Below are 16,635 nucleotides of genomic sequence, written 5' to 3'. Positions count from 1 at the left end.
TCCCACCCTCTACGGGGTGTTGCAATGGGGCTTTTCCACTCCACGGGTGCTTTTTTTTTCTGTAGCTTGTCGCTGGATTCCACGCGTGAAAACAAAATATTCTTATTAAGTCAGGTAAATGCCCGAGTCAGATACAGGTCCCACCTTGCATACGAGTGTGGGTGAGGAACGAGGGCGTCGAAGTGAACAGGTAATCTATCTGTCGGATCTCCGTGCAGTTTTGATACTCTAGATGCAACCCCTCGGGGGCTCCCACTACCAGGGCGTTTTCCGCCTCCACATCTCATCTTCGTCTCTCCACCTTGCTTGCCTGGCCTCCTCCATGAGCTGTTCTTCCGATTTGCTGCTAACCGGTGTCTCGCAGCCCCGTAGCCCGATGAACTTGCCGATCTTGCGCCGCTTCTCTTCGAGCGGCAAGGACGGGCTCCACGCGACGGGGCACGGGTAGTGGCGGGTCCAGACACAGGGCGTGCGCTGGTGGTAGAAGGACGCCAGCGACTCAAGCTCGTGGTCCGTCAGAAGCCAAAAGTTCAACAGGGTGGCTGGGAACCGTGGGTGGACGTCTCCGGTCGTGAGCTGGACGAGGGGCGCCAGGGGGAGCGCCATCTGCCTCACTTTCTCCCGGAAGGCCGTATTCTCGGCGGCCCGCCGTAACGTCAGGGTCGGCGGCGGCGTCGGAGATGGTCCTGCGGCGATGCCAATGCCAATGCCAGCGGTGGCGTCCTGGCACGCGTGAATACTCGTGCTGTGGTTGATGATTTGGGCCGCCAGGGACGCTGGGGAGGATGTAGTCGCACTGGATGCCATGACGGGCGACATGGGCATCGCTTCGCTGTCCATTTCCAGGTCCAGGTCCATGTCCAGATCGAACGAGGACATGGAGGAGGGCAGCGAAGACGTAGAGAACTGGCTCTCCGCGGGCGAATACGCCGTGGAGGGCGACGGGAAGTCTGTATCCATGGGGCTGGAGTGCTGTGTTTTGTCCATGGCCATATCCGTCGGCGATGTGGGATATGACGGGGAGGGCGGAAGATGCGTGTGCTCAAAGGGCATTCTCTCTCTTTCTCTCTCTTTCTCCCCTCGGTGTGGCTAGGGTACTCAAAGTCCCAGGTGCCGAGTTCACTGTTATATCCTCTGCCGAAGGCAACCGGCTGTAGTACCGGGTGAGTTGGTATGAGTATGTGTGTGGTGTCTTGTTCTTTGTTTGCACGGCTGTGATAAGTGAAACGACCGGATGCGGCAAGCGATGTATGTGGTAGGTATACTTGGGTCTGCAGGGCCCGAAGCTTAGTGAATGAATGGGTCAAGAAATCAAGCAATCAAGTAATCAAAAGTGCGTTCTATCTGTCAAACAAGGCGGAGATGTCGTGTTTTCGACCCCCTTCTGGTAGAGTAATCTAACAATGCTGTTTACCCGCTTGAAGGGATCGACTGGGTCCGCCGAAGCCGCTCAGCAGCTGAAGAGTAGTAGTATATAAAGACTGGAAATGGCGCTTGAGCGAGGGAGAGCTCCTGGTTATCCGAGAAATACTTCACAGGCTTGGGCAAGACCGGGGAGGAACCAACTCGAAACCACCGGGCGGCCATGGCCTTCTTCTTGTACGGGGCCATTTTCGTTGTCATTCGCCTTATTGCACCTGCTTCGACTTTTCTTTCTATCTACTTGAGTGCAGTACATGCGAGATCAAATAAAGGAATTAATCAAAAAAATCAGTAATAAAAACTCTTTATGCTGGCTGAATTGGGCGTGCCTCTCGAGCTTTGTCCAGATGCTGGTGCTTCTTTGTGCAGCTGGGGGGAGGGGGCGCATCAAAGACAAGATCAGCCACTTGACTTGAAGAGTCATTCAGGGGTCGGTTTGTCTGCAGGGCTTTGTCTGTGCTTCCAACAACGACAACGACAACGACAAACACAACAAGACCGATGCTCGCTCCCCCCACGCCCTTGGCAAATCTGTATCCCATTGATTCCAGCCCATCTGAAGGGCGCTTTATCATCCGCTTGCACGCCCGCCCTCGGCCCATCCACGTCTTGGACCTCTTAGAGCCACGCAAGCTTGGCAATGTGGTCCACCTTCTTTCTACTAGGCTTCACAAAGCCCAAGGCCCTCATTTCGGACATCGCACGGTAGAACATGACAAGCGCCGTTCGCTCGTCAAGGCCATCCGCCTCGTCTTCGCTGACGATGCCAAAGAAGGCCGTCCACAGGTCTGCAACGTTTATGAGGGACCCGGTCTCCAGGTAGAGATGGTACAGTATGGCTGTCGCGGGAAGCGTAGGCATGATCTGGTCCTTGGACGAGTTGCAGCAAGAGCACGCTAGATAATCATGTGGCCGTAGCAGTGCCCGTTGAACGACCGATCGTGGCCGCGGCATGAAGACCTCTCGATACGGGGTTTTGAAATCGTATAGCCATGCTTCATGCAGCCAAATATCCTCCGCACGCTCACACTTCAGGAGGGCCTCCATATGCTCGATGATCGTGTCCACCAGCCTGGTATAGGACTTGTCTTGGGGGGTAAGCGTGGCAGCATCATGGCTCAACTGAACCTTCTGCGCAATGACCGTCGTCCGCATGATCTTATTTTGTCCGCTATATTCACTCCGCAATGTGCGACCGGCCTTCTCGGCCTCCCGGCAGAGCGTCTGGATCTCTGTGACGATACCGGAGAGTAGCGCCACACTCGGGACACTCTCGCCTTCACATCCTTCGAGCCCCATACTGCCGTCGTCGTCCTTGATGATGGCCACGATTTGATTGAGAAGAGATATCATCTCGGCTGGGTCCATCCGTCTCATCGAGCTCACCAAATCGGACAGCTGGTCCAATCCGTCGACGCCGTGGGTGAGCAGATCGACGTATAGCTGGGTGAACGTCGAGGCTTGCCCTGGACGACACATCAAAAGCTGGAGGGTTCGCAGAGAGCGACGAGCCCAACTGCGCGAGGATTCAAGCTGCTCTTGGACTTGGCGGTTGAGGTAGTCGTCGTCGTCCAAGAGTGATTGGACATGGCTTACTGCCTTATCACGCAAGCTTGCCTCGACATGGCTTCGGAAGGAGCTCAGCGATCGAACCACCTCGAGATGCTCTGCCCGCAGTGCGACTTGTGGCGCGTTTTCTGCCAGTAATATGCTCAATGGGTTGGTATAGAAGTGGCACATGTACGCATACTACGATTTGTCAGGTCCAGGGCAGCCGCGGAAGGGGCAGGACGGGACAAGGACAGGACAGGACAGGACAGGACAGGGACAGGGACAGGGACAGGGACAGGGACAGGGACAGGGACAGGTCAGAACAGGACAGGGTTGGCAGTCGGCTTACCTTGAGAGAGCTCACAAAGATAGGTACACCGGCAGCCTGGTCGCGTTGCCGACCCAGGACCATCTGGAGCGACACGGGGCCTATGCGAAGCGGCGCATCCACGTGCGCGACGGCGGTTTTGAAGATCTTCTCCACGATGGTATCTGCTTGCTCCACGTCGAACTGGCGCCCGTAAAGCAGCTGGCAAGTTGATTTCAGCAGCCTTGCCTGGAACAACTCAACGGAGGTCGCTACTCCAAACAAAAGTTTGAAGGGGATCCGGTCGAGCCAAGAGCTAGATAGATACTTGGTTAGTCCAATCCAAGGGCCTTGCAGTAGCAATGCACGAGCAGACCGAGCTTACCTGAACAACAGGATCAGGTCCGTCAGAAGACCTGTCTCGAAGGCTTCACTATCCTGAAAAGCCACAATGACATGTGGCGAAGGGTGGTGGGCCAGATGACTCCGAAGGGCTTCGAGGTCGTAGTTCAAATAGCGCTTCCCCTGCAGGCAACAGATCATCAGCATGCCGGGCGATGGGTGGGCGGCGGGTGCGAGCACATACATCGTTATCGAGAGAGAGGTCCTGCTCCTCCCCGGCACCCGAGGGGTTGGCCACCACCTCGAGGATGATCTTTCTTAGAGCAGCCTTGAGATTGGAGGCGTCGCCAGAGCGTAGTAAGACGACCTTGGCTCCGGCTCGGGTCTCGAGGCTGTCGGAGAGCTGGTCAAAAGCAAGCTCTGCGAGGCCATGTTGGCTCCTGTGATGATGAGGGCAGAAGGGATGCGGGAATCGGTCCTTTGGACGGTGCATTCGTTGATAAATCCAGTGACCGCCTCCAGAGTGGACTGGTTTGTTTCTCGAAGCACCCCCTTGACGGAGTCAGCTCATGCAGATGCGTGCGTACAGGAGGAGGCCGAACTAACATCAATCCTGTCTTGGACGCGTGACCAGGACTTGAGGAAGGCGTCTTGGCGAAGCTGGAGGCACTCACTGCTCTCCAAGCCGTTGAGGAGAGGTTGAAAGTGGCGGGCATGTTTCTCCTTGGGCTTCTCCGGCTGTGCGGCGTGCTTCTTGGGGATCCTCCTGCGCTTGGCCGGTCTGTCGGAGACGGGTGCCTCGGCTGCAGGGTCAAAGATGTAGGCGGCCTGAGTTGGGGGTCAGTACATACCATACATAGACAGGCATCCGAGAGGTTCCTTATTTACTTGGTGCTGCTGGTCTCCCAGTGTTTCGGCCAGGGCCAGGGCCAGGGTCTCGGTATCTGCCATATCGATGAGGTAGAAATGCCGTTCAGGAGGAGATGAGATGGGCTGAAGAGTGAAGGTCGACAGCCAACTTCCGCTCTTTGTCACGTAACGCGAGGTTTTCCCCGGATTGTGAAACGAGGGAATGGTGGTACCTTAGGGATATAATGAGGCCTGGTTTCTTGATGTACCCATGCCACTGCATGTAGGGTTGGATCAGGTGAGTTGGGTATGCATTCAGTGCAAGTATGTTCGACATGTGTGTTGTTTTTATATGCGATGTCTGTTTATACTTGGCCTATCCACCACTACCACAGGGGGCCCGTCCGCTAACCAATCATTTAAACCCCCCGGCCTAGGTAAAGTACCTAAAGTCAGGTACCTACAGACAGTATGGACAGTATGGGCAGTACATAAAGTCACAGGGGTTTGAACCGTACCTAACTGCTTGTACTCCGTAAAGTACCCCTCGTGCTACCCCCCAAAAAACAATTAGTTTCCTAATGCAATGCAGCCTTTAATCCTCCATTATTTTATCGCAAGCTTCCATCAATCGATTGCTTTTTTTGGCCCCCCCCCCCCCCTTCGGATGGAATAATAGCCTGGCTAAACTCCATTCCCACAAACTCGTCCATGTCCGCCATGACTGCTTGACTTGATTATTTGCCTACCTTCCGCTTTTGCTCGGCACCAGCACAGTTCCCATGCCTCCGAAGTCGCTCAAGGTCGATTTGGGCTGTCCGAGTTTCGTCTGCAAATCCTGCCTCGCGACCCTCCGGAGGGCACCACGCCGTTCCGCCGTAGTCGCATTCGGCCTACGAAAGTCCTCAAGCCAAGCCACTGGCGAGAAGCCTCCCCACGCCCTCGGCACCGACCGCCCTTCTCCCGCTGCCCAGCCCAACCATGACGCCGAACGCTTGCGCACTCTGAGGAGTCTTGGTCTTCTCAAGGAATCCGAGCCCGCCGAACCCAAGGTCAAGGTCAACTACTTCGAGCAGGCAAAGGGAGGAAAGCTACGCCGTCTGAACGGCCAAGATGAGTTCGCCGGCTCCCTCATGGACCCCGGCGGCGTGTTCGCCGGCCAGTTGGAAGAGATGGAGCAGAGCCTCGACAAAGTAAACAACCTTGCCAAGCTTCTCGAAAGGAGAGCTTTCGACCGGCCATCCCACCCGCCCGACCAAACCCCACCCCCGGGAGGCGTCGAGACGGCATACGACACCATGGCCGACATGCGGTTGATGGAGTCCTACGTGCGCGATCAGCAGTCGGGCGCCCCGTCTTCTCGATCCATACTTATCAACCCTGGCGCAGGCTACAGAGCCCGCCATACCATCTTGCGCCTCAACGAGAAGCTGCAGAAGAGCGCAAAGTTTCTCGACAGCGGCAGGCTGGGCCCAAAGGAGCGCAGCCGCCTCTGGAGGTGTTACTCGGACTCCAAAAAGCTCCTTTGCGGCAACTGGAACGCCGTGCCTCGCGAAGCGTGGGAGGTGTTATGGGATGTTCTTGCCGCAGACACCCCCGACAACACCAACCGCATGGCCCACATCTACGCTCTAACCAAGGACATGACGCTGGCAGGTGTCCCGATGGGCCCCGAAAGGCAACTCCTGGCCATCGAATCCATGTTCATAGAGGGCTGGAAGAAAGAGGCCATGGATAATCATCGGAGATGGGCCGCAACCCTCGGCACGAACCCCAAGACGTCCATCGAGTTTTGGCAGCTGGGCCTACGCATGTACTGCCAAGTCGGCGATGTCGAACGGGCCGAACGCATGGCCAACATCATTCTGGAGTCGCCGCAGAAAAGTGATCCGCGGTTCCTCATCCCCCTCATCCGCGCCCACATGGACCGCTCGTGTGAGGGCGCAGACAAAGCATACGACGTCTACGAATGGCTGAGGTTGTTGTTGGGAAACAAGATGACCATCGACGACTACGACCAGGTCATATCGCTCTTCTTGGCCGCCCACCAGACCGAGCATGCGCTGTGGGTATTTGTTGACATGATGAGTTCCGGGTCCATCCATCTGAGGGGAAATCCCAGATCCCCTTGGCTGTTGCCAATCCCTTTTTCGTCGGCAAATGGGTGAAAAGGCTGATTGGAAACGGCGACTTTAACGGTGCACGTGATGTGCTTCTACTGATGAAGAGCAAGGGGGTCGTCCTTCGGCCGATTCAAGTGAACGGACTGATAGGCGCGTGGCTGCGGTCCGGTTTGGCGGAGAACTACAAGCACGCGGATGATATCGGCTGGGCCATGATCAACGCTCGGCTCCAGTTCGTCCGGCACCGACGGACCATGCGAGACTTGCGAACGCAGGCCGCCGGGCCAAGTTGGCCCTGCGCCACTTTGGAGACCTTCTCTTTGCTTGCGGAGAATTATCAGGCCCGGGGCTTGTATGCAAAGGTGGAAGAGGTCTGGGATGCATTCGCACAGGCCGAGATCCCGCCGAACGCGTTCATGGTGAACCAGCTACTGTCTTGCTACCTCGGGAGCGGGCGAGGCAAAGATGTGGCGAGCTGTTGGCAGCACATGAGGGACGGGTACGGCGTCCCACCAGACCCCCTGGGTTTTCAGGTCGCTCTGGCGAGGCTTGCCCGTCAACCGGCTCCGCAGCGTGCCCGAAGGGCAATTGAAGTCGGAAATCATGGCCAGTCGGAGGCTGTTTGCCGATATGGTGCTGCACGTGCGCTCCTTTAACGGCGAGGATATCGACAGATCATTGGCTAGGGTCATCTTGCACACATTCCGACAGCTTGGTGACCAGGTTGGCCTACTGGTGGCTTATCGAACACTGCGCGAGCTGTTTGGTTACGCGGACCCGGGGCCCCTTGTTTTCGAACTCTTGCTTGGAATGACGGACGTAGCGAAAGCCACGGCCCGTAAGGGCAAGGCTAAACGCAGGCTCATGCTTGCAGTGTCGCAAATCGAAAGGTTCCTTGCCCATCGACACGGAGAGCTGGTGGCCGCAGGACAGCTGGGGGCCAACGAGGAGATGACCAGCGAAATGAAGGCGACGGAAATGGGCAACTTCCTGGACCTGCAACTAGAAGCCAATATTTCGGTGCTGCCAGATGCCGAGGGTCTGTTCGTCGAGGCAGCCAGCCAAATGGGCGTGTACAAATCTAAATAAACAATCGTGTATCATAGTTGGCAGATATGATCATTGCACAAGCACATGGCCTGTGTACCATGGCCTATCTATGTATGTATGTCTACATCATAAGAAAATCACCTATAATGTGAAGATCCGAGTCAGCCTCGACATTAGACAGAAGCCTCGCCTCTCCCGTCTATTGCATGTTTGGCTAGACGGTACTACCTAGATTCCCCATGGACACCTACCCGCCAGGCGTTGCTATGCGGGTGTGGCCTAGCAATGCAGCTTAGTCGTGCTCTTCCTCCGTGAGACCCGGGCAGCCGTCCATTTCCTTGTCTGGGTAGGTGCATTTGCACCAGAAGCAGTATCGGTACTGATCGCGCAAGTATGCCACCAGGCGTCGCAGCCTGGTCTCGGGCTCCAGCCCATTGAAACCATCCAGCTCGGCATCTTCTTCCTCCAGGTCCTCAAAGGGGTTCACGACCTGGTCAGATTTGCCCATGGCTTGCTGGGTGCCGGCGTCGTCGTCGTCCTCCTCCTCTCCGTAGGTCGGCAAGTGGGACGACAGGCTCTGCTCCAGATCATGCCTCATGCGGCGATCCCGTTCTGCTTCTTCGCGCTGGCGGACCAATCCTCTCCAGAGAACGTTGATGCTCTTCAGAGGCCGGGTGGACAGAGTCCGCGACTTGGACTTGTGCGAGATGTGCGGGTCTCGTTGTTGCTGTTGTTGTTGTTGTTGCTGCTGCTGCTGCTGCTGCTGGCCATGGCCCTCCTCGTCCAGCATCTCTGCCACTTTCTGTGCCGCGTGGACTTGCTTTTCTGTCCGCGCTGCTTCGCTCTCCTTGCGAACGCGGTCCCGGAACTCGCCCTCGTCGACCTTGGGCCGCTTTCCCTGGACCGGCAGGCCTTGCTGCTCGGCGGCCTCGTCGACCTTGCGCTTGCGTTCGGCATCCAAGCCAATGCCACTGCGGTCCTCCTTGATGTTGATGCGGATGGGCTCCGCGTTGGCGCTTGCGGCACTCTGTTGGGCGCCTAGGGTGCTGCCGGCCACGAAGCCCATCTTCTTCATCATGGCAAGGCCCTTTGACTTCTGGGCGGCAGGCGCGGTGGGGTCCAGCAGCGATTGGGAGAGTGCATGGTTCCGAGCGGCGGCCTCATCGGCGGCCAGCTCGGCTTTGGACTTGGGGCGTCCCTTGATTTCGGCCTCCCGCCTAAGCCGCTGTTTTCTCTGTAGTGAGGTCTCCTGGGCTGGTTTGGCTGGGACGTCGGAAAAGTCCATAGACATGTAGTCGTCTGACTCGTCGGCATCTGCCATGGTGAAAGAATGTTACAGCGTGATACGGGCCGCAAGGTGCAAGTATTAGATGTTGGAGGTCGCGCGGGACGTGGGTGGTGTGGTTTATTACGGCAACGGCAACGGCAACCCCAGTAATTATTCGTATGCGAATAGCCTAGTCCGCCTTTGTGTGTTACGGTTTAATATACATAAAATGCATTTCTGAAGAAGAGAAAATTTATTAAAATATATATATATACTTTTTACCTATATTTACTCCATGTATAGCAAGCATTTGATTTATTATTTACTGCGCGAAGAATTTCACATCCAGGGTCTGGCACTGGCTTTCGGTCAATGATACTGCTCTAGTTTCGAAATGAGTATTCGATATTTTCATATACACTACAGCCCAAAGGCACGCTGCATCAAAGGATATATAGATAAATACATGTGAGCTAACCTTTGGTTTTGAGCTCATGGCGAATCCAACGCGTTCCTAAGGCGGGACATGACTTCGGCTCGAAGCTCCTCTTTCACCTGTTCCAGCTCAGGCGCATGTCGACCGGAAAGCGACTCCCAATCCTCTTGTAAAGAGGCAAGACTGTCTTCCAGCTCGGATAGACACTCGCCCTGCTGCGCCGCCGTGGCATCCAAGTCTACAATGGCCACGTCGGCTTCATCCATACGCCGCTGTAAGACAGCGTGCTCATTGTCCTGCGTTGTCGCTTGGCTTTCAAGCGTTACCAACTTGTGCTGCAGGTCTTGAATGACTCTTTGCTGCATCGAGACAACCCCTTTCAGCTCAGCCAATTCGGCGACGAGGTTTTGGGCCCAGGGGGCAGCGCTTCACAGTCACCCAGCGCCCCCAAAGGCGCCCTGGTCTCCCCTTGGGCTGGCGAAGGCACTTGGTTCTTCAACGATACCCCCGGCATATGCGTCGGTAGGGCGGTGTCGTCATCTGTTTGTGTGCTGGATGCACTGCATTGCCGCCGACGTCGCTTATATGGTCTCTTCCTCAAATCGGGGGCTTTCGCATGGCCAGGAGCCAATGGAGGCATGGGCGGCCCGGGGCCAATTTCGTCGTACGACGGCGGACTATCGGCTCGCGCCGGTGCAGGGACGTCGGAGACGGCGTTGTCTGGGTTCGCAATGACAGGGAGGATGCTGCCCCCCATGCCCTTGTATAGTCTATGCAGATCGCCATATCGGGCGACGGGGCGGGAGAGCCCCGACCGTATGGCTTCGGCGAGGGAGCCAAGGCGCGCCTTGGACAGTGTAGTGTGCTCGAGATATATAGTAAGGTCAAGAGCCGTTGTCAGTGACTCAAGCGCCTTGACAACAGTGGCCGTGGCGGGCTTCTTGGGCTTCAGTGGCACTTGATCGGGCACAATGACTTGAGCAGGTTCGTTGAGACGCAACTGAAGACGGGTAAGGTTACCACCCAGTTTTGACTGCGCGACAGGATTGGCAGTGGCGTCACCAAATGTCCATTCCAGAGAAGATATATGATGGGGGGTATATGTATGTACAGGACGATGGCGTGCAGGTGCATGTGCATGACAGGGACACGGAGTCGGAGGAAAGAAGAGCACTGCTGGCCATCCTTCTCGAGGCTTGCCTCGAATGTGATGTGTCGATTCCGGGGATCGGGGTGTGCAAGACATTGGGACGCGACTCCAGGTGCTCCCCATTCGACAACGGCCTTCCCGCTGGCCACGAAATGGGTTACATGGTCGGGGGGATCTGGGGTTGGGAGGTCGGCGGTGTGCCGGCCGGCTCTGCAGCTGTTGTTGCTTGGGCGGACATGACGATCGATCTTTTCTACTTGCACAGAAACATCACGTCAGTAGGCAGCTATCGAGGGCAGGACTTACAGCTACAACATGGTCGATGGGTGAGTAATTCCAGGCGATAGAGAAAAGACCAATCTCCGCGCGCCCCAGCGGGTCAAGCAGAAACAAATGCCGGTTGCGGTTACAGGAAGACCACCAAGCGGCAGTCCCCTTCCTCGGATCCCGATCCTTTCAACGAAGACCTTGTTGTCTGCCAAGAAGACGGTGTTCGTTGAGTAGGAGGTCGGCCCAGTTGATCGGAGGTGCGCGCCACGGGCAATGATTTCAGCTTAACCGGCAGGGCGCGACACGGCTGTTTCGTCACTCTGATTCGATTCAAATGGAAAGAAGACCAAGCGTGATGATGCCTAGAGATGGGTGCAGTCCTGTAAATCGATCGTGTCGTGACGGTCGTTTGGAAGAGACGGCTCGACGGGAGTTGGTGGATGAATAAATGATGGGGATCATGCTGGGCGGCGTGCTCGGTGAGTCATGATTGCCCCCATTTGTTTAATCAAGGAGGCTGGGAGACTAGAGGTTTATGATAGGCCCCACTAAGGGGACCTATTAACCGTGCGCACCCCCTCTGTGAATCCCCCCCCTTATAAATATTTTAAGTTTAATATATTAATATAAAATGAATTATAATAGATATTAATTTAAAGTTTATTTTAAAAATTAAGTTATATTTTCAAAACTATATATATCTTTTAATAATTATAATTATTTTTAAAATAAAACACGGTTATAAATAAGTTTAGTTATTTATTTTAATAAAAATTAATTTCAAATTAATATAAATTTATAGGTTTTAATTAATTAAAGATAACTTTAGGTTATATAATAATATTAAATAATATATATTAATTTAATAAACTTTTAAAACTATATTATAAATATAATTAATATAAAAATTAAAGAATAAATTAAAAATTATAAAAATTAATATTAATACCGTATTAATATAAATAATTATTAAAAAAAAGTAAAAAAAATTTTAATAATAACGTGGTTTATCACTACGCGACGTATATTACTTAGCGACGCACTTTTTCCACTTCTCAACCTTTTTATATAAATTAATTTAACTATAACGCTTAAAATTAATTAAAACTACTCGTTATTCGATTCCTCGCTTAATTTTATATCTTTTTTATATATTCGCGTATTATAACCTATTTCGCTGTAAATATTATAACGCCTTTTATCGGTCGCCCTCCGTTTTAACGAACCCTTATTTTTATTTTTATCGGGCGTTAAACGCTTCTTTTTTACTTTTTCGTTTTATAATTATTAAAATTCTTTAATAATAAAGGCTCTTTTAAACTAAACTCGCGATTTTTTAGCTCTCCGGCGCTTAAAAAGTGTTAAATTAGCTTCCTTTAATATATATATTTTATCGCGTATAAGGGTTATTTTATAAGCTATTTTAATTATACTCTTCGCTATCTAGTCTACCGTATTTAAAATCGGTGTCGAAGAGCTTCCTTAATAGGTAAACACCCTTTTTTTAATATAAATAAAGTGCTTAATTATTTACTAAAGGTTAAACAGCGTTTAAGGGTCGTAGGTATTAGCTGTCCCTAAACGGGATAGGTTAAGTGTAAGTATTCGAAGACGTATATTTAGTTTATTAATTACTTTATTAAAATTAAAAGGTATTAAATTAAATACGTTAAATCTAGATTTAATATTAGTTTCCGTAAAAATAATAAAATACGCGGCTTTAAAAGTAATAAAGAATTCGAGCTTAATAATATAATTTATAAAAGCTTTAATAAATAACTCGATTTTTTTTAAATAAGCACGCTTTAAAGGCGAATAAAGTACTATATCGAGAGGTTAAAGTAAATACGATAAATAGGGAGGTATATTAATAATAATATTATTATTATCTTAGTAATATACCTTAAATTCGGCCGAAATATAACTCTTATAGCCGTTAAGAATTAAGAGGCGGTAGCGACCCTTTATTTATAATCTAGTATATTTATTAAAATATTTAATCTAGTTTAAGCTTATTTTATTATTAATCTAATTATTAAAAATTAACTTAATTACCTAATCGCCCGATAAATCGGTTTCGCAGGATTAATTTATAAAGTAATATTAACCTTAAATAATTAAAAACGACGGAATATACTAATTTTATAAATTAATATATTTAATCGCCGTTACTTATTCCCGATTACTAGGCTAAACCGATTTCGCTTTTTTACGCCGCTCGATATATATTATAATAAATATTAACCTAATTATATTTATTATAAAGCCGGTTTTATCGAAATTTTAAATATTTTTATCGACGATCCTATATTTTACCTTTATATTTATAATTAGCGTAAATTAAGTAAAAATAACTTTAAAATCTTTGTAAAAAACCCTTTAATAATCGTATCGACGATTTATTTTAATCTTTAGGTCCGGATTATAGTCGATAAAGCGCTTAATTTAATGCTTACCGACGCGGTTACCGCCGTATAACGTAATAAAGAAATTAGCTATATTTTCTATATTAACGAGATCGGGAGGTATCCTTTAAATATTTAGATTAATTATATACTTACGAAGTACCTCTTTTTTAATTAAATTTATTTTATGTCGTTTTAGTTAAACTTTACGTTTTAAAGTTTAACCGTAAATTTAATAACGTAAAGTTAATTCGGGTATATTATAAACTTTTATTATTATTTTTTAGTTTATTTAATTCGGTCCGTTTCGTATCGCTTAAATTATTAAAACTATTCGATCTTTTTAAGATTAATTAAGCATTATAATTATAAAAGTATTACGCGTTAAAGTTTAATTATATTAGAATTAAATTAAGGTGCGTCGCTAAGTAATATACGTCGCGTAGTAGTAAACCACGTTATTTTATTTCTTATATTATAATATTATTAATTTTTTAACTTAATATATTTTAAATTTACTTCATTTATTAATTTTATATATATATATTATAAATCTTATAAAATTTTAAATATAACTTTATATTTTAAACTTCTAAATTAAAAAATATATTAAAATTAATAAAATTATTAAAATATATTCCTTATATAATTAATATATTAAGCGATATATTTAATTTTTATACTGGTAAAAAAACTACGTATAAAATAAAATATATATATAAATATTACGTAACTTTAATATATATTACATTAACTATTTATTATAATTAGCTATAAGCTTTACACTTAGCCTAAATACCGGCCAATAGACGCCTACCAGGGCGAAGACTTTATCTCTAAGATCGTGGGCTTAACGGTGGGAGGTGCCCTTGGAGGAGGTCCAACAGGTCGTTTTCCTCACCCCGGCAGAGGAACCTTCTCCATGACTGGAGGCCCCGGGCACTCAGCGGCTCGGGCGAGTGTTTGTGACGATGGGCTCGTAACGAGGCTATAGTTGGATGTGAGCTTTAAAGGCCCCGCACCAAAGTCTCCCACCTGACCTCGATCCCGTCGACGAGGACGCGTGCCGATCGTGCTAGCATGACTTCCTGTACCCCCCCATATACGTTCGAACCACGGGTTCTCGGCTAGCTCCATCAGCGAGGCCTTAACGCTGGGACTGATATCCCTGCACAGTTTCCTCACATCGGCTTCGTATCCATTGTCTGGGTAGGAAGCAAGACGGCTTAGCAATACAGCTAGCCCAATAGTCGAGTGGGTGTCAGATGCCAGGTCGTACGAGATGCTCTGGCGGATGCCTCCTGGCGTCAAGGACAGATGTCGTGGTACTGTTTTGATCGCATTGGCAAATGACAGTCGGACAGCTTTAGTGTAGCTAGCTAGGACGGGCACGACGCGCCGCTTCCTTGCTGCGTTTTCGAGTCTGACCCAAGTGACAAGCAAGAAGAGAGGAAGGATTGTCGACGGAGGCTGAGAGAAGAAGAATTGATCCAGTGAGCCATCCTCCTTTCTGTATAAGAGCCGTATAGCAACGAACCACGGTGCAACGGAAGCACTGCGTTCATATACTCTCCGTTTGACCTCGGGGTCGTATGTGTTGTTGGTCCAATCAAGCTTGCTGGCATGGGTAGAGAGAGCACCACGGCTATGGTACGGTGGGCGCCCTTGACGGGACCATCTCGTGTAGCAAAGCCGCCTCTTCAGTCACACTGTATCCCACCTCTCTGCGTCGTGGCTGTGCTCTGGTCTTGTTGGGCGGCTCATTGCGGATGGGGCTCGCGCTCCGAGCCGAAAGACGCCCGAGGACATTTCATTCCGGTCCAGATCGTCATGTGCGACCCCGAAGCTGCCTCGCCGGGATAATGAGAGCGACGAAGAGGACAGTCCATAAGGTGACTTACCCCCAGCATGCGATCGTGGCAATCGGAAGAGGAGCTCCGATTTTGTCGAGACGCACCGTTTAGCGCCTACAAGGCAATACTGTTCGCAGGTATACCTGTTAGGCCTTAAGAAGGGCCTAACTAGCATCAGTTGGCCACAGCATAGCTCGTGGGTGCAAGTCGCCGCGCTTCAAGCAATCCATCGACTGAGAGAAGCCATGATCGGCCGTAGACAAGCGATGATGCACGGAAGCGTACTTAAGATCTCCCGTGTCGTTATGCCTGGTGAAAGAAAGTTGTCACGAGGGAGTAATTGCTTGCAGAACTAGGCATTGTCGTTTTGACCTTTCAATATACGTGTATATATATATATATCCAGCCAGAAAGCGGCAACTCTTCCATTCCTCCTCTTGCCTTCTCTCTCGCGTCACACCAAACTACACTTGTACCTGTTCTTTATGATGCTGTCTCGATCATACCTCGACTCCCCTTCTTCCGCTCCGAGCAGCAGCTCTTCCAACACTTCCCTCGCAACGCCAGACTCGCTCCCCATGCGTGTCTTCCTCATCCAGACGGCAAAAGGCCTGTTGTCTTCCTCGGGCGGCTACAAGGCCAATATCTGCTTGCTGCGCTATCTGGCCTCACGCAGTCACTGCGTTCGTCAGCTATGCTACGCAAGCCGAGCTGAGATTGAAGCATATGTGCAGACAGTGGCCAACAGGGACGGATGGGACCCACGGCTGCGGACGAGTTTCGTCCATTTGAGAGCTGAAGATGGCAAACCAGGCACCATGGTGGAGATCGCGAAGCTGACCATGGTAGATGGGGTCGAGATTGTGGCACTCGATCAAGAAGCCTTTGAGATGGCATTTGGTGGCAAGGCGAGATTGCACGAGGAAATGCGCAAGGAGACGGCAACATACATTGAGGCAAGGCACTCGTCTGAAGAAGCATGTCGTATTCACTTGGGCATACTCCTAACTGGCTCCCATACAGACCGGCAAACTGTCAGCGCGATTGTCTGATTACGTCTCCTTCGTCCAGGGCGAGATCACACGGTTCTCACCGACACATATCCTTTCCAACGACGGCCTTTCCATCCAATGCACCTCTGCTCTCGTGATGCCCCATCTGGACGTGTGTCGTCTCACTGTTGTGCACACGGCCGAGCAGCTTCCCTTCGGACCATTTGCTGGCGGCGTCCCTGGCCACGCGAGTTCGCCCAGGGAGCACGATCTCCTTGGACAGCTCAACGGCATTTGGAGCGTGTCCAATGCCATTAAGCAATATGCACTCGAGTATGGCCAGCTCGCCACGGACTTTCTGGTACATCATCCGTGGACGTACCTCGAAGACGGGACCCATGCAATCCCAGCCCAAGTCCACAATGCGGACAAGAAGTTCGTTGGCATGATCAACCCATGCCCAGTAAAGGGTTCCAAGATTCTTATCGACATCGCCAAGGCGTGTCCGCATCTCGATTTCCTCGCGTACAAGAGCTGGGGGTTCGACGAAGAGCTTGAGAAGCAGGTGGGTCGTCTTCCAAACATGACGTGAGTCTGAGTCTCTGCTAGGCCACGAGC

At 50.5% G+C, this 16,635-nt stretch overlaps 8 protein-coding genes across 8 annotated transcripts; 2 read left to right on the top strand and 6 right to left on the bottom strand.

The window, feature by feature from the left end:
- Positions 1-255: 255 nt before the first annotated feature.
- PG986_007147 (uncharacterized protein) lies at positions 256-993 on the bottom strand (the record flags this gene model as incomplete). Its single annotated transcript, XM_066843369.1, has 1 exon — positions 256-993. One exon carries the CDS (start codon positions 991-993, stop codon positions 256-258), a length of 738 nt encoding a protein of 245 aa, XP_066699481.1.
- A 417-nt stretch (positions 994-1,410) lies between these two features.
- On the bottom strand, positions 1,411-1,611 carry PG986_007146 (uncharacterized protein; the record flags this gene model as incomplete). The annotated part of the gene is made up of 1 exon (XM_066843368.1): positions 1,411-1,611. One exon carries the CDS (start codon positions 1,609-1,611, stop codon positions 1,411-1,413), a length of 201 nt encoding a protein of 66 aa, XP_066699480.1.
- Positions 1,612-2,040: 429 nt separating this feature from the next.
- On the bottom strand, positions 2,041-4,573 carry PG986_007145 (uncharacterized protein; the record flags this gene model as incomplete). Its single annotated transcript, XM_066843367.1, has 6 exons — positions 2,041-3,171; positions 3,323-3,596; positions 3,666-3,805; positions 3,867-4,174; positions 4,297-4,450; positions 4,511-4,573. The coding sequence occupies 6 exons, from the start codon at positions 4,571-4,573 to the stop codon at positions 2,041-2,043; spliced, it is 2,070 nt and encodes a 689-aa protein (XP_066699479.1).
- Positions 4,574-5,253: 680 nt separating this feature from the next.
- On the top strand, positions 5,254-7,683 carry PG986_007144 (pentatricopeptide repeat-containing protein; the record flags this gene model as incomplete). Its single annotated transcript, XM_066843366.1, has 3 exons — positions 5,254-6,540; positions 6,594-7,093; positions 7,128-7,683. The coding sequence occupies 3 exons, from the start codon at positions 5,254-5,256 to the stop codon at positions 7,681-7,683; spliced, it is 2,343 nt and encodes a 780-aa protein (XP_066699478.1).
- A 253-nt stretch (positions 7,684-7,936) lies between these two features.
- PG986_007143 (uncharacterized protein) lies at positions 7,937-8,965 on the bottom strand (the record flags this gene model as incomplete). Its single annotated transcript, XM_066843365.1, has 1 exon — positions 7,937-8,965. The coding sequence occupies one exon, from the start codon at positions 8,963-8,965 to the stop codon at positions 7,937-7,939; it is 1,029 nt and encodes a 342-aa protein (XP_066699477.1).
- Positions 8,966-9,403: 438 nt separating this feature from the next.
- PG986_007142 (uncharacterized protein) lies at positions 9,404-10,593 on the bottom strand (the record flags this gene model as incomplete). Its single annotated transcript, XM_066843364.1, has 2 exons — positions 9,404-9,619; positions 9,853-10,593. The coding sequence occupies 2 exons, from the start codon at positions 10,591-10,593 to the stop codon at positions 9,404-9,406; spliced, it is 957 nt and encodes a 318-aa protein (XP_066699476.1).
- Positions 10,594-14,069: 3,476 nt separating this feature from the next.
- PG986_007141 (uncharacterized protein) lies at positions 14,070-14,936 on the bottom strand (the record flags this gene model as incomplete). The annotated part of the gene is made up of 2 exons (XM_066843363.1): positions 14,070-14,790; positions 14,893-14,936. The coding sequence occupies 2 exons, from the start codon at positions 14,934-14,936 to the stop codon at positions 14,070-14,072; spliced, it is 765 nt and encodes a 254-aa protein (XP_066699475.1).
- A 907-nt stretch (positions 14,937-15,843) lies between these two features.
- Positions 15,844-16,609, top strand: PG986_007140 (uncharacterized protein; the record flags this gene model as incomplete). The annotated part of the gene is made up of 2 exons (XM_066843362.1): positions 15,844-16,009; positions 16,065-16,609. The coding sequence occupies 2 exons, from the start codon at positions 15,844-15,846 to the stop codon at positions 16,607-16,609; spliced, it is 711 nt and encodes a 236-aa protein (XP_066699474.1).
- Positions 16,610-16,635: the final 26 nt, after the last annotated feature.

Source organism: Apiospora aurea (genome assembly GCF_038362705.1).
Source record: "Apiospora aurea strain CBS 24483 chromosome Unknown utg000005l_segment0_segment0, whole genome shotgun sequence".
In the NCBI taxonomy this organism is placed as follows: Eukaryota; Fungi; Ascomycota; class Sordariomycetes; order Amphisphaeriales; family Apiosporaceae; genus Apiospora; species Apiospora aurea.
The sequence above is the reverse complement of the archived record's forward strand: the minus strand, read 5'-3'. Positions and strand labels throughout refer to the sequence as shown.